Source organism: Pristiophorus japonicus, chromosome 4 (genome assembly GCF_044704955.1).
Source record: "Pristiophorus japonicus isolate sPriJap1 chromosome 4, sPriJap1.hap1, whole genome shotgun sequence".
In the NCBI taxonomy this organism is placed as follows: domain Eukaryota; kingdom Metazoa; phylum Chordata; class Chondrichthyes; family Pristiophoridae; genus Pristiophorus; species Pristiophorus japonicus.
Genome location: NC_091980.1, coordinates 154,164,817 through 154,177,050, shown reverse-complemented (window position 1 = coordinate 154,177,050; position 12,234 = coordinate 154,164,817). Strand labels below are relative to the sequence as shown.

General features: G+C 56.4%; 1 protein-coding gene across 1 annotated transcript in view; it reads left to right on the top strand.

Annotated features, from left to right (window-relative positions):
• Window positions 1-12,234, top strand: part of LOC139262701 (1-phosphatidylinositol 4,5-bisphosphate phosphodiesterase beta-2-like) — a 398,767-nt gene that overhangs the window by 51,430 nt on the left and 335,103 nt on the right. Inside the window, exons 13-14 of the mRNA XM_070877853.1 lie at window positions 2,678-2,762; window positions 11,332-11,497. Coding sequence (XP_070733954.1) covers window positions 2,678-2,762; window positions 11,332-11,497 — 251 coding nt within the window. The remainder of the gene's footprint in view (window positions 1-2,677; window positions 2,763-11,331; window positions 11,498-12,234) is intronic.

Sequence of the window (12,234 nt, the reverse complement as noted above, 5' to 3'; positions counted from 1 at the left end):
CTCTCTCCCCCGGTGCCCCACTCTCCGCCCCGGTGCCCCACTCTCCGCCCCAGTGCCCCACTCGCTCCCCCAGTGCCCCACTCGCTCCCCCAGTGCCTGTCTCTCTCTCCCAGTGCCTGTCTCTCTCTCCCAGTGCCCGACTTTCTTCCCCAGTGCCCCACTCTCTCCCCCAGTGCCCCACTCTCTCCCCCAGTGCCCGTCTCTCTCCCCCAGTGCCAGTCTCTCTCCCCCAGTGCCCCACTCTCTCCCCAGTGCCCCACTCTCTCCCCCAGTGCCCCACTCTCCCCCCAGTGCCCCACTCTCCCCCCCAGTGCCCACTCTCCACCCCCCAGTGCCCCACTCTCCCCACCAGTGCCCCACTCTCCCCACCAGTGCCCCACTCTCCCCACCAGTGCCCCACTCTCTCCCAGTGCCCCACTCTCTCCCAGTGCCCCACTCTCTCCCAGTGCCCCACTCTCTCCCAGTGCCCCACTCTCATCCCCCAGTGCCCCACTCTCTCCCAGTGCCCCACTCTCTCCCAGTGCCCCACTCTCATCCCCCAGTGCCCCACTCTCTTCCCCCAGTGCCCCACTCTCTCCCAGTACCCCACTCTCTCTCCCAGTGCCCCACTCTCTCCCCCGGTGCCCCACTCTCTCCCCCAGTGTCCCAGTCTCTCCCCCAGTGCCCCACTCTCTCCCCCAGTGCCCCACTCTCTCCCCCAGTGCCCCACTCTCTCCCCGGTGCCCCACTCTCCGCCCCAGTGCCCCACTCTCCGCCCCAGTGCCCCACTCTCCGCCCCAGTGCCCCACTCTCTCCCCCAGTGCCCCACTCGCTCCCCCAGTGCCCCACTCGCTCCCCCAGTGCCTGTCTCTCTCTCCCAGTGCCTGTCTCTCTCTCCCAGTGCCCGACTTTCTTCCCCAGTGCCCCACTCTCTCCCCCAGTGCCCCACTCTCTCCCCCAGTGCCCGTCTCTCTCCCCCAGTGCCAGTCTCTCTCCCCCAGTGCCCCACTCTCCCCCCCAGTGCCCCACTCTCCACCCCCCAGTGCCCCACTCTCCACCCCCCAGTGCCCCACTCTCCCCACCAGTGCCCCACTCTCCCCACCAGTGCCCCACTCTCTCCCAGTGCCCCACTCTCTCCCAGTGCCCCACTCTCATCCCCCAGTGCCCCACTCTCTTCCCCCAGTGCCCCACTCTCTCCCAGTACCCCACTCTCTCTCCCAGTGCCCCACTCTCTCCCCCAGTGTCCCAGTCTCTCCCCCAGTGTCCCAGTCTCTCCCCCGGTGCCCCACGCTCTACCCCAGTGCCCCACTCTCTCCCCCGGTGCCCCACTCTCTCCCCCGGTGCCCCACTCTCTACCCCAGTGCCCCACTCTCCCCCCCCAGTGCCCCACTCTCTCCCCCGGTGTCCCACTCTCTCCCCCTGTGCCCGACTCTCTCCCCCAGTGCCCGACTCTCTCCCCCAGTGCCCCACTCTCTCCCCCAGTGCCCCACTCTCTCCCCCAGTGCCCCACTCTCCCCCCCCAGTGCCCCACTCTCCCCCCCAGTGCCCCACTCTCCGCCCCAGTGCCCCACTCTCTCCCCCAGTGCCCCACTCGCTCCCCCAGTGCCTGTCTCTCTCCCCCAGTGCCCGTCTCTCTCCCCCAGTGCCCGTCTCTCTCCCCCGGTGCCCGTCTCTCTCCCCCGGTGCCAGTCTCTCTCCCCCTGTGCCCCACTCACTCCCCCAGTGCCCGTCTCTCTCCCTCAGTGCCAGTCTCTCTCCCTCAGTGCCCCACTCACTCCCCCAGTGCCCGTCTCTCTCCCTCAGTGCCAGTCTCTCTCCCCCAGTGCCTGTCTCTCTCCCCCAGTGCCCCACTCTCTCCCCCAGTGCCAGTCTCTCTCCCCCAGTGCCAGTCTCTCTCCCTCAGTGCCCCACTCTCTCCCCAGTGCCCGTCTCTCTCCCCCAGTGCCCCACTCTCTCCCCCAGTGCCCGCCTCTCTCCCCCAGTGCCCCACTCTCTCCCCCAGTGCCCGTCTCTCTCTCTCCCCCAGTGCCCCACTCACTCCCCCAGTGCCCGTCTCTCTCCCTCAGTGCCAGTCTCTCTCCCCCAGTGCCCGTCTCTCTCCCCCAGTGCCCCACTCTCTCCCCCAGTGCCCCACTCTCTCCCCCAGTGCCAGTCTCTCTCCCCCAGTGCCCGTCTCTCTCCCCCAGTGCCTATCTCTCTCCCTCAGTGCCCCACTCACTCCCCCAGTGCCTGTCTCTCTCCCCCAGTGCCAGTCTCTCTCCCCCAGTGCCCGTCTCTCTCCCCCAGTGCCCATCTCTCTCCCCCAGTGCCTATCTCTCTCCCTCAGTGCCCCACTCACTCCCCCAGTGCCTGTCTCTCTCCCTCAGTGCCAGTCTCTCTCCCCCGGTGCCCCACTCTCTCCCCCAGTGCCCCACTCTCTCTCCCAGTGCCAGTCTCTCTCCCCCAGTGCCCCTCTCTCTCCCTCAGTGCCAGTCTCTCTCCCCCAGTGCCCGTCTCTCTCCCCCAGTGCCCGTCTCTCTCCCCCAGTGCCCGTCTCTCTCCCCCAGTGCCCATCTCTCTCCCTCAGTGCCCGTCTCTCTCCCCCAGTGCCAGTCTCTCTCCCCCAGTGCCAGTCTCTCCCCTAGTGCCCGTCTCTCTCCCCCAGTGCCTGTCTCTCTCACCAATTCCTGTCTGACTTGTTTACTTAAATTTCCCACAGCCCTAAACAGCAAGCTAAGATGGCAGACTACTGCCGAACAATATTTGGTGATATGTTACTGACAGAAACCATCGAAAAATACCCAGTAAGTATTGACGAGCACCCACTGAGGCTCTGGTGTTATGGTGAGGGTGTGGAATGCGGGTGATGTTATGGTGAAGAAGGTGATATTTTCGGTGAATGTATGGTGATGGTGAGGGGCTTGCTATATTGTGCTGACTTTTTGTGGAATGTTTGGTGTGTTCTCGGGACAGCCTGTGTGGGGACCGAATGTTATTTTCCTAGATTAGCCCATGGCTCAGTGCTTGCATGTGCTACTCAATGTGATACTGATCCCGACAAACTAGGGCTGGATTTTGGGCGTTGCTGATTTCGGGGCGGTAAAGTCTGTGCCCGGGAACAGTTTGTGCCTCAGTCAGCAAAATTGGTCAGCTGGGCCTTGAGTGTGGGGCGGGGCGCTAAGGGAGGCGTTACACACCTCTCTCAGGGCGCTAGGCCGGATGAGCAAGGGACAATCCCGAGCTAAACAGCCGGTCTTGGAACGCTCTGAGAGAGGCCTAGGGAGAGAAAAACCTGAAAATACCCAAAACATTCCCAATCCACAGCCCACACAGCACAACATAAATTGCAAAATTAAACCAATCACACTTGCCTGAGGTGGACATTACTGACCTCACTGCGGCCGGTATAGGTCGGACAGCCCGCTTTCCCAGGCGGTCCCAGCAGGGGGCGCTGCGGGGCGTACGGGAGTCACAAACCGAGCCGGTGTCACAACCAGGGGCGTTACACACCGGCTCGCCTCTCCCGGGCGGTAGTGCTCCGCGCCCCGCCGACACCAGCCTGAAAACCCCGGGGGGGGAGCTGGCCGCCCGCCCGGAACAGCTCACCGCCGCCATTACCGCCCCTCCGGGGCACAAACAGAGGCAGACAGGATTGGGAAATCCAGTATTTGTGGGTCTCGGCTGGAGCAGCAGCTCAAGAGCCGCACACAGCCTCAGCCCTCGCTGGTTGAGGTGGGGAGCGGATGGACAATCAGCCAGCGTTCCTGCTTCTGACCCCCGCCCAGTGACCGCGACTGAAAACACGGTTAGACAGGAACATGGACGAGGAGAGGATGCGGCCTAGCTCTCCGAGGCCTCCCCCATTAGTGAAGCGTCTCCCTGTTACAGACGGGTGTTCCTATTTCGAAGTTTATGTTACTCCTCAAAACAATAGGCGGGAAATTCCGTACGAGCCGATTGGGGGCGGTAACATCCGGGAGGCGGGAATTTTTGCGCCAGGCGTGGAGGCCCTGCCCCACCCTACTCGCTAAACAATGCGCTCCACTTCCTTTCCGGTGGCGCCTACCAGAGAGGACGTGTGGGAGCGGAGCGCTGTGCACTGGGCCTCCCCACAGGAACTCTTCCCTTCAATAAACAGAAGGGACCAAGCTTCAAACTCTGAGTTTCCCTGGGGGAGCGGGAAAGAGGGGAGCAGGGGGAGAGGGAAGAGCGGAGAGGGGCAGCGGGGAGAGGGAGCGGAGAAGGGCAGCGGGGGAGAGGGGAACGGGGCAGTGGGGAGTGGGGGAGAGGGAGCGGAGGAGAGGAGAGGAGCAGGGAGAGGGGAGCGGGGGAGAGGGAGCGGGGAGCGGGGGAGTAGGGAAAGGGGGAGAGGGCAGCGGGGAGCGGGCTTGCCGTGCCGTGTCTCAAGCAGCGTGCCGGGCTGATCGATCGCGGCACGGACTCCGCGTTCAAAGTGCCCACGGGCCGCACCAGAATATCGCAGATCTTCCCTCTAACGATCCGCGAGTGGCCCCTCCACCCGGTTCGTGGCCCCTCCACCCGGTTCACGACCCCTGAAGCTGTTGCTCGCATCGCCCCACACCGCAGCTTCAGGGGGCGATGCCCAATTTAGGGCCTGGGACACTATCGGGGCGCTGAGCACAATGATGACGTCATGATCGCCGGCAGAGCAGGTGCTATGGGTAACCGCCGCCGCTGAACTCCCACCGAATTTAGCAGGAGTCGTTAGCGGCGCCACTCCTGGTCGAAAAGTTGTTTGCGTCCCCGGGGAGCAGGGGAGCAGGAGGGGTGGCAATGACGGCGGTGAGCTGTTCTGGGAGGGCAGCCAGCTTCCAGCGCAGCCCCCCCCCCCCCCCTCCCCAAGCCACCGGGGTTTTTGGGGCCTGTGTCGGCGGGACACAGAGCATTACCGCCCGGGAGAGACGAGCCGGTGTGCAACGCCCCTGGTTGTGACACCTGCTCGGTTTGTGACTCCCGCCCGACCAGTACGCCCCGCGGCGCCCCCTGCTGGGACCGCCAGGGAAAGCGGGCAGTCCGACCTATACCGGCCGCAGTGAGGTCAGTAATGTTCACTCGGGTAAGTGTGATTGGTTTAATTTTATTTTTTTGACGATTTATGTTGTGCTGTGTGGGCTATGGATTGGGAATGTTTTGGGTATTTTCAGGTTTTTCTCTCCCTAGGCCTCTCTCAGGGCGCTCCCAGGCCGGCTGTTTAGCTCAGGATTGTCCCTTGCTCAGCCGGCCTAGCGCCCTGAGAGAGGTGTGTAACTCCTCCCTTAGCGCCCCACCCCACACTCGGGGCCCAGCTGACCAATTTTGCTGACTGAGGCGCAAACTGTTCCCGGGCGCAGACTTTACCGCCCCGCCGCCATTACCGCCCTGAAATCAGCAACGCCCAAAATCCCGGCACAGCATTTCTTATTGCTGTTCACAGAGTGTTAAGCATAGAGTGCAAACTATTATTTGACAATAATTACACATGCGCCGCCCTTACAGCGATACCTCATGAGATCTCCGGGAAATTCAAACACATTCCAGTTCTCGAGCTTGCGGGACTGTGGCTGTTCAGGCCCATCGAATTCTGAGCTGTTCCTAACACAGATGAGGCTGCACACAGAGAGGTTAAAGTAACCCCTGTGAGCGAGTGGGCTCTCGTGCGATAGCTGAGCAGTACTCGGGACAGGCGGGTTTGGAGTGAGCCTTCTGTGACTTGTTTAAGGCTCTGTTTCATGGTTTGTACTGCCTGCCCATTGGAGGCTGGTTTAAACGGGGCCGAGGTGACATGTTTGATCCCATTGTGGGTCGTGAATTCTTTAAATTCGGCACTCGTGAAACATGGCCCGTTATCACTGACCAGTATGGCAAACACGGCCCTCAGGCTTTCAATGGTGAGGATGACGGTGCTTCCCGACATTATTTCACATTCAATCCATTTTGAAAAAGCATCCACCACCACCAGGGACATTTTACCGAGAAACGGGCCCACATAGTCGACATGGATCCTCGACCATGGTCTGGAGGGCCAGGACCACAAACTTAGTGGTGTCTCTCTGGGCGCGTTTCTCAACTGAGCACATACGCTGCATTGCCGTACACTGAACTCTAAGTCAGAGTCAATGCCGGCCACCACACGTGGGATCTGGCTATCGCTTTCATCATTACGATACCCGGGTGTGTGCTGTGGAGATCCGAGATGAACGTCTCGCTGCCCTTTTTTGGTAGCACTACGCGGTTACCCCATAACAGGCAGTCTGCCTGAATGGACAGCTCGTCCGTTCGCCGCTGGAATAGCCCAACTCCCATGCAGTACACAGTTTTTTACTAGGGACAGCAGAGGATCTTGGCTAGTCCAAGTCCTAATCTGGCGGGCCGTGACAGGTGATTTATCATTTTCAAACGCTTACACGACCATCAACAAGTCCGCGGGCTGCGCCACCATCAACAAGTTTGCAGGCTGCGCCATTTCCACCCCCATGGTGGGCAATGGTAGCCGACTGAGAGCATCCGCATAGTTCTCGGTGCCTGGCTTGTGGCGGATGGTATAGTTATACATTGATAGCGTGAGTGCCCACCTTTGTATGCGGGCTGAGGCATTAGTATTTATCCCCTTGTTTTCAGCGAACAGGGATGTGAGGGGCTTGTGATTGGTTTCCAGCTCAAATTTGAGGCCAAACAGGTACTGATGCATTTTCTTTACCACGAACACACACGCTAATACCTCTTTCTCAATCATGCTGTAGGCCCTCTCGGCCTTAGACAAGCTCCTGGAAGCATAGGCGACAGGTTGCAACTTCCCCGAACGTTAGCTTGTTGTAATACACACCCGACTCCATACGACGACGCGTCACATGCTAACACAAGTCTTTTACACGGGTTATACAATACAAGCAGCTTGTTGGAGCATAAAATGTTTCTGGCTTTCTCAAAAGCAATTACTTGTTTTTTTCCCCATTCCCAGTTCTCACCTTTGCGCAATAACACATGAAGGGGCTCTAAGAGGGTGCTTAACCCCGATAGGAAGTTACCAAAATAGTTGAGTCCCAGGAACGACGGCAGCTCCATGACTTTCTGCGGCCTGGGCGCATTCCTGATAGCCTTGGCGTCTGTGGGCCGAATGCCGTCCGCCGTGATATTTCTCCCAAAAACTCCACTTCTGTTGCCATGAAGACGCATTTCGACCTCTTCAGCCGCAGCCCTACGCGATCCAGTCGCTGGAGGACCTCCTCCAGGTTTTGTAGGTGCTCGGCGGTGTCCCGGCCCATGACCAATATGTCGCCCTGAAAGACTACCGTGCGTGGTACCGACTTGAGTAGGCTCTCCATGTTTCTCTGGAAGATCGCTGCAGACGACCGAATTCCAAACAGACATCTGTTGTAGATGAATGGTCCCTTGGGGTGCGCATTGATGCAGGTGAGGTCCTTCGAAGACTCCTCCAGCTCCTGCGTCATGTCGGCCGAAGTCAGGTCGAGCTTGGTGAACGTCTTGCCTCCTGCCAGCGCTGCAAATAGGTCGTCTGCCTTAGGTAGCGGGTATTGGTCCTGTAGCGAGAAATGATTAATAGTTACTTTCTAATCGCCGCAAATCCTAACCGTGCCATCACTTTTGAGTACTTGAACAATCAGGCTGGCCCACTCGCTGAATTCCACTGGGGAGATGATGCCCTCGCGCTGCAACCTGTCCAGCTCGATTTCCATTCTCTCCCTCATCATGTGAGGTTCTGCTCGCGCCTTGTGGTGAATGGGTTGTGCCTCTGGGACCAAGTGAATCCGCACCTTCGCCCTGGAAAAGTTTCCAATGCCTGGCTCAAAAAAGGAAGGAAATTTGTGAAGAACCTGGGTACATGAGGCCTCATCGACATGGGATAGCGCTCGGATGTCATCCCAGTTCCAGTGGATTTTGCCCAGCCAGCTCCTTCCAAGCAGTGTGGCGCCATCACCCGGGACAATCCAGAGTGGCAGTTCGTGCACCGTGCCCTCGTAGGCGCTGCCCAGGACAGTGATAAGCTCTTTGGTGTACGTTCTCAGTTTCATGTGGATGGGGCTCAGGGCTGGTCTGAATGCCTTGTTGCACCACAGTCTCTCAAACATCTTTTTACTCATGATGGATTGGCTAACGCCAGTGTCCAGTTCCATGGCTACGGGTAAGCCATTCAATTTTACGTTTACCATTATAGGTGGACATTTCGTCGAAAATGTGTGCACCCCGTGTACTTCAGCATCAGCCTCCTCTCTCTGAGGCTCGAAATTGCTTTGATCCACTATTGTCTGATCTTCCTCTGCCACGTGGTGGGTTAGCAGGTTTTGCAGAGCTTGCAGCTCATTTGCAAGCTCGTTGGAGGTGTCCCATTGTTCCACAGCTCTTGCAAACATACCTTTTGAAGCAGAATGAATAGGCTGAATGGAAGCCTCCACAACGCCAACAAGGTGTGAATTGCCTTGCATTCATCCTTTGTTACGGACTCTGAGTCATCTGGGTCAGCTGAGGCCTGCTGGCAGTTGCAGACTCGTGTGCTCTGCCATGTACATTTCTGCTCGCAAACACAGTTCCAGTTAATTTATGAACATTGCTAGCACTTGTGTGCTGAGAGATTTGTTTGGTGTTATCACTGGTGGACATAAACGCCTGTGCTATCGCAATGGCCTTACTGAGGGTCGGTGTCTCTACACTCAAAAGTTTTCGTAGGATGGTCTCGTGGCCAATGCCCAGTACAAAAAAGTCTCTGAGCATTTGCTCCAGGTAGCCATCAAACTCACATTGTCCTGTAAGTCGCCTTAGCTCGGCAACGTAGCTCACCACTTCCTGACCTTCAGATCGCTGGCACATGTGGAACCGATATCTCGCCATCAGCATGCTCTTCCTCGGGTTGAGATGCTCTCGAACCAGTGTACACAGCTTCTCATACGACATATCTGTGGGTTTCACCGGAGCCAGAAGATTCTTCATGAGAATCTGTGAGGAGGACCGCTCTCCTTTTTGCAGTGCTTCCTTCTCTGTCCAGCTTGTTAGCTACAAAGTACTGGTCTAGCCGTTTGACATAGGCTTCCTAGTCCTCACCCTCCGAGAACTTCTCCAGGATGCCCACAGTTTGCTGCATCTTTGCGTTGGATTCGTATTCTCGTCGCCAGTTATTGTATTCCTAACACAGATGAGGCTGCACACAGGGAGGTTAAAGTAACAGTGACCTCAGTCTTTATTAAGACACTCCAGAGTGAGGTTCAGGCCTTAGGGACTGGCTTATATACAGTGCTCCCAAGGGATGCTGGGATCCCTTGCGACTTCAGGGGATGCGCTCCCTGGTGGCGGGACATGGGAGTGCTTTACAAATACACAACAAAACCTTTGTTCCCCACCCTGCTCCACGAGAATTCCCAGGTTTCTACTTGACCTAGTTCACATTTATCACTGAGCCTGTCCTGCCCTTACTGTTCGGTACCCCACTATCAGTATCCACAGCAATAGTGTTTCCCAGGCAGGCTGGAGCGAGGAACAGACAGATTCTTTGTCATTTCCAATTCGCTAACGACTGTCTCAGACTGGCACAACTTTTAATTCCCACTGACTAAACTGAATAGCGAAACTTAAACAGGCAAAAGCTACCCTAAAATTCCGGTGGGAGGCTTCCTTCAGACGAACGCCTCCGACCCGAAATTTCTCTACGAATGTACCTGGTGGTATCAGAGGCGCTTGGATTGCGATCGGAGGCCTTCTTTCCCCGCAGTTCGCAGCGCGTCCACGTCTTCAAGATACGGACGGAGAAGCTGGAGTCACATGGGCCTGGACAACCAATCATGGTACAGTATTCTCATTGATAGTAATGGGAACTACGATTTTACGCGTTCCCATTATCAATGAGAATAACCCCCTAAAACACCCAAACACAGCATAATAAATAAAAAACACCATACATATTTAAAATTAATTGAAATTAAATGTTTTCGAAAAAATATATATTTTGTAGGTTTTTTAAAATGTGTTTTAATAGGGTTTAAAATAAACTTACCTTAGTGGACAGGGTTTTTACTATAAAAATGTGTATTTAAATTTTATTTTTATATGTTTTAAAACTCTTACACTGGTAAAAGTAAGTTCTGCACCTGCTTTACCAGGTGTAAGAGTTTGAAGGGCATTCATTGGGCAAGGGATGGGCGAATAGCCCAATCTCGCCCACACTGATATCCTTCTTCTGGGGATGCAGACATTCTGGACGGAGAAATTGAGCGGAAAGGCCGGTTTTCGGCGCATGCGCATCGCGTCCCAAAAACGAGCTTTTGCGAGGGCTCGCTGGGTCCGTACGTATTCCGTACAGACCCGGTGAGGCCGGAATTTCAGGGCCAACATTGCTACAATATAACGAGATTTAACCCTTTGTTTACACTCCCAAACATCACCATCATAGGCAGTCCCTCGAAGCCAGGATGACTTGCTTCCACGCCAAAAAAAAGGATGAGTTCACAGGTGTTTCAATGAAGGATCTAATATTCCAGATCCTGAACTATATCCTGAAGGGTGGAAGATGCCTGTGCGTGGGTTTTTTAACGTGGATGGCCGTTGCACACCAGCCACCACACGGGCTTGACAGAGCGAGATCTTGGTCCAGTGGCAAGGATTGACCAGGACGACTGGAGACCAGCTCTGCTGCACGGGCCCTAGTGCGCACATATGTCGCAGTGTGGGCTGGCCCGTGCTGCCCCTGGGCCCTCACCCCGAACTCGCTCCTCTCCTGGGCCCCGATCACATCCCTCTACAATCTCTCGCCGCTCCTTCGCCCCGACCTCGCCGCTCCTGCTGTACCTGCCCACACCCCAATCACCGACCTGGACCTTGTTGACGTCCCTCTTCACTGCCGTCGCTCTCCTGCTCCAGCTCGCGCTGTACCTTGCCGTGGTACGCCACCACACTGTCCAGGGGCCACCGCTCGCCGCTCCTTTTATGGCCCTGACCTGCCGCTGATGGTCTCTCACAGGTCGGGGCCACACGCCCAAACCCCAGCGGCGACACACGGTGAATATGCATTTAGGCAACATGCGATGGGCCATCCAGTTCTCTGCACCCTGATCCCATCATGGACCATGGCCTTCAGGACAGATGGAGCATAATTGGGGCCTTGTGGGGGTGTGCGGTGGTGGGGAGGGGGGAGAGAGGGGGGAGAGAGGGTGGAGGGGGGCAGGGTGGGGGGGGGGGGGAGGTGGTGGTGCTTGTATATTTGATTCCTAAGATGTGAAGGTGAACATTTGATATTTTTAAACCTTCTGCCATTATCTGTGGCTCTGAGTTGCAGACTGGATAAATCACGATGGCGTGTGGTGATGCGGACATGGATCTGTGAAGCATGTCACGGGCACAACTCAACCCCTTTTGTCCCTTCTGTGACAGCTGAAGGCCGGAGCCCCTCTCCCCAGCCCTCAGGAACTGATGGGGAAAATCCTCATCAAGAACAAGAAGAACCAGGCAGCCAGTAGCACCGGCCAAGAGGGGAAGAGGAGGAAGAGCATGGAGCCAACGTCTGATCAGACAGGGCCGAGTGAAACAACTCCGACAGGTATAGCTTGCTCTATGAGTCGCTGCCTTGTCACAGACAGTGTGAAAGTAACCAGTGGGAACGGGAGTGATTAATGCATCGATTCATTGCTCAGAGACGGGCAGACTGTTGGACAAGCCACAGGCCGTTAACCTGATACCATAAGAACATAAGAAATAGGAACAGGAGTAGGCCATTTGGTCCCTCGAGCTTGCTCCACCATTCAATAAGATCATGGATGATCTGATCTTGGCCTCAACACTTCCCTGCCCGCTCCCCATAACCCTTGACACCCCTATTGTTCAAAAGCTGTCTAGCTCCACCTTAAATATATTCAATGACCCAGCCTCCACAACTCTCTGGGGCAGAGAATTCCAAAAATTCACGACCCTCTCAGAGAAGAAATTCCTCCTCATTTCCGGTGCGACCCCTTATTCTGAAACTATGCCCCCTAGTTCTAGATTGCCCCATGAAGGGAAACATCCTCTCTGCATCTACCCTGTCAAGCCCCCTCAGAATCTTATAAGTTTCAATAAGATCACCTCTCATTCTTCTAAACTCCAATGAGTATAGGCCCATCCTGCTCAACCGTTCTTCATAAGACAACCTCTTCATCTCAAGAATAACCGAGTGAATCTTCTCTGAACTGCCTCCAATGCACGTATATACCAAGTTGAGAGGGACAGTAAATAGTGTAGATGGGAGCAGAAGGTTGCAAAGCGACATTGATAGATTAAGTGAGTGGGCCAAACTATGGC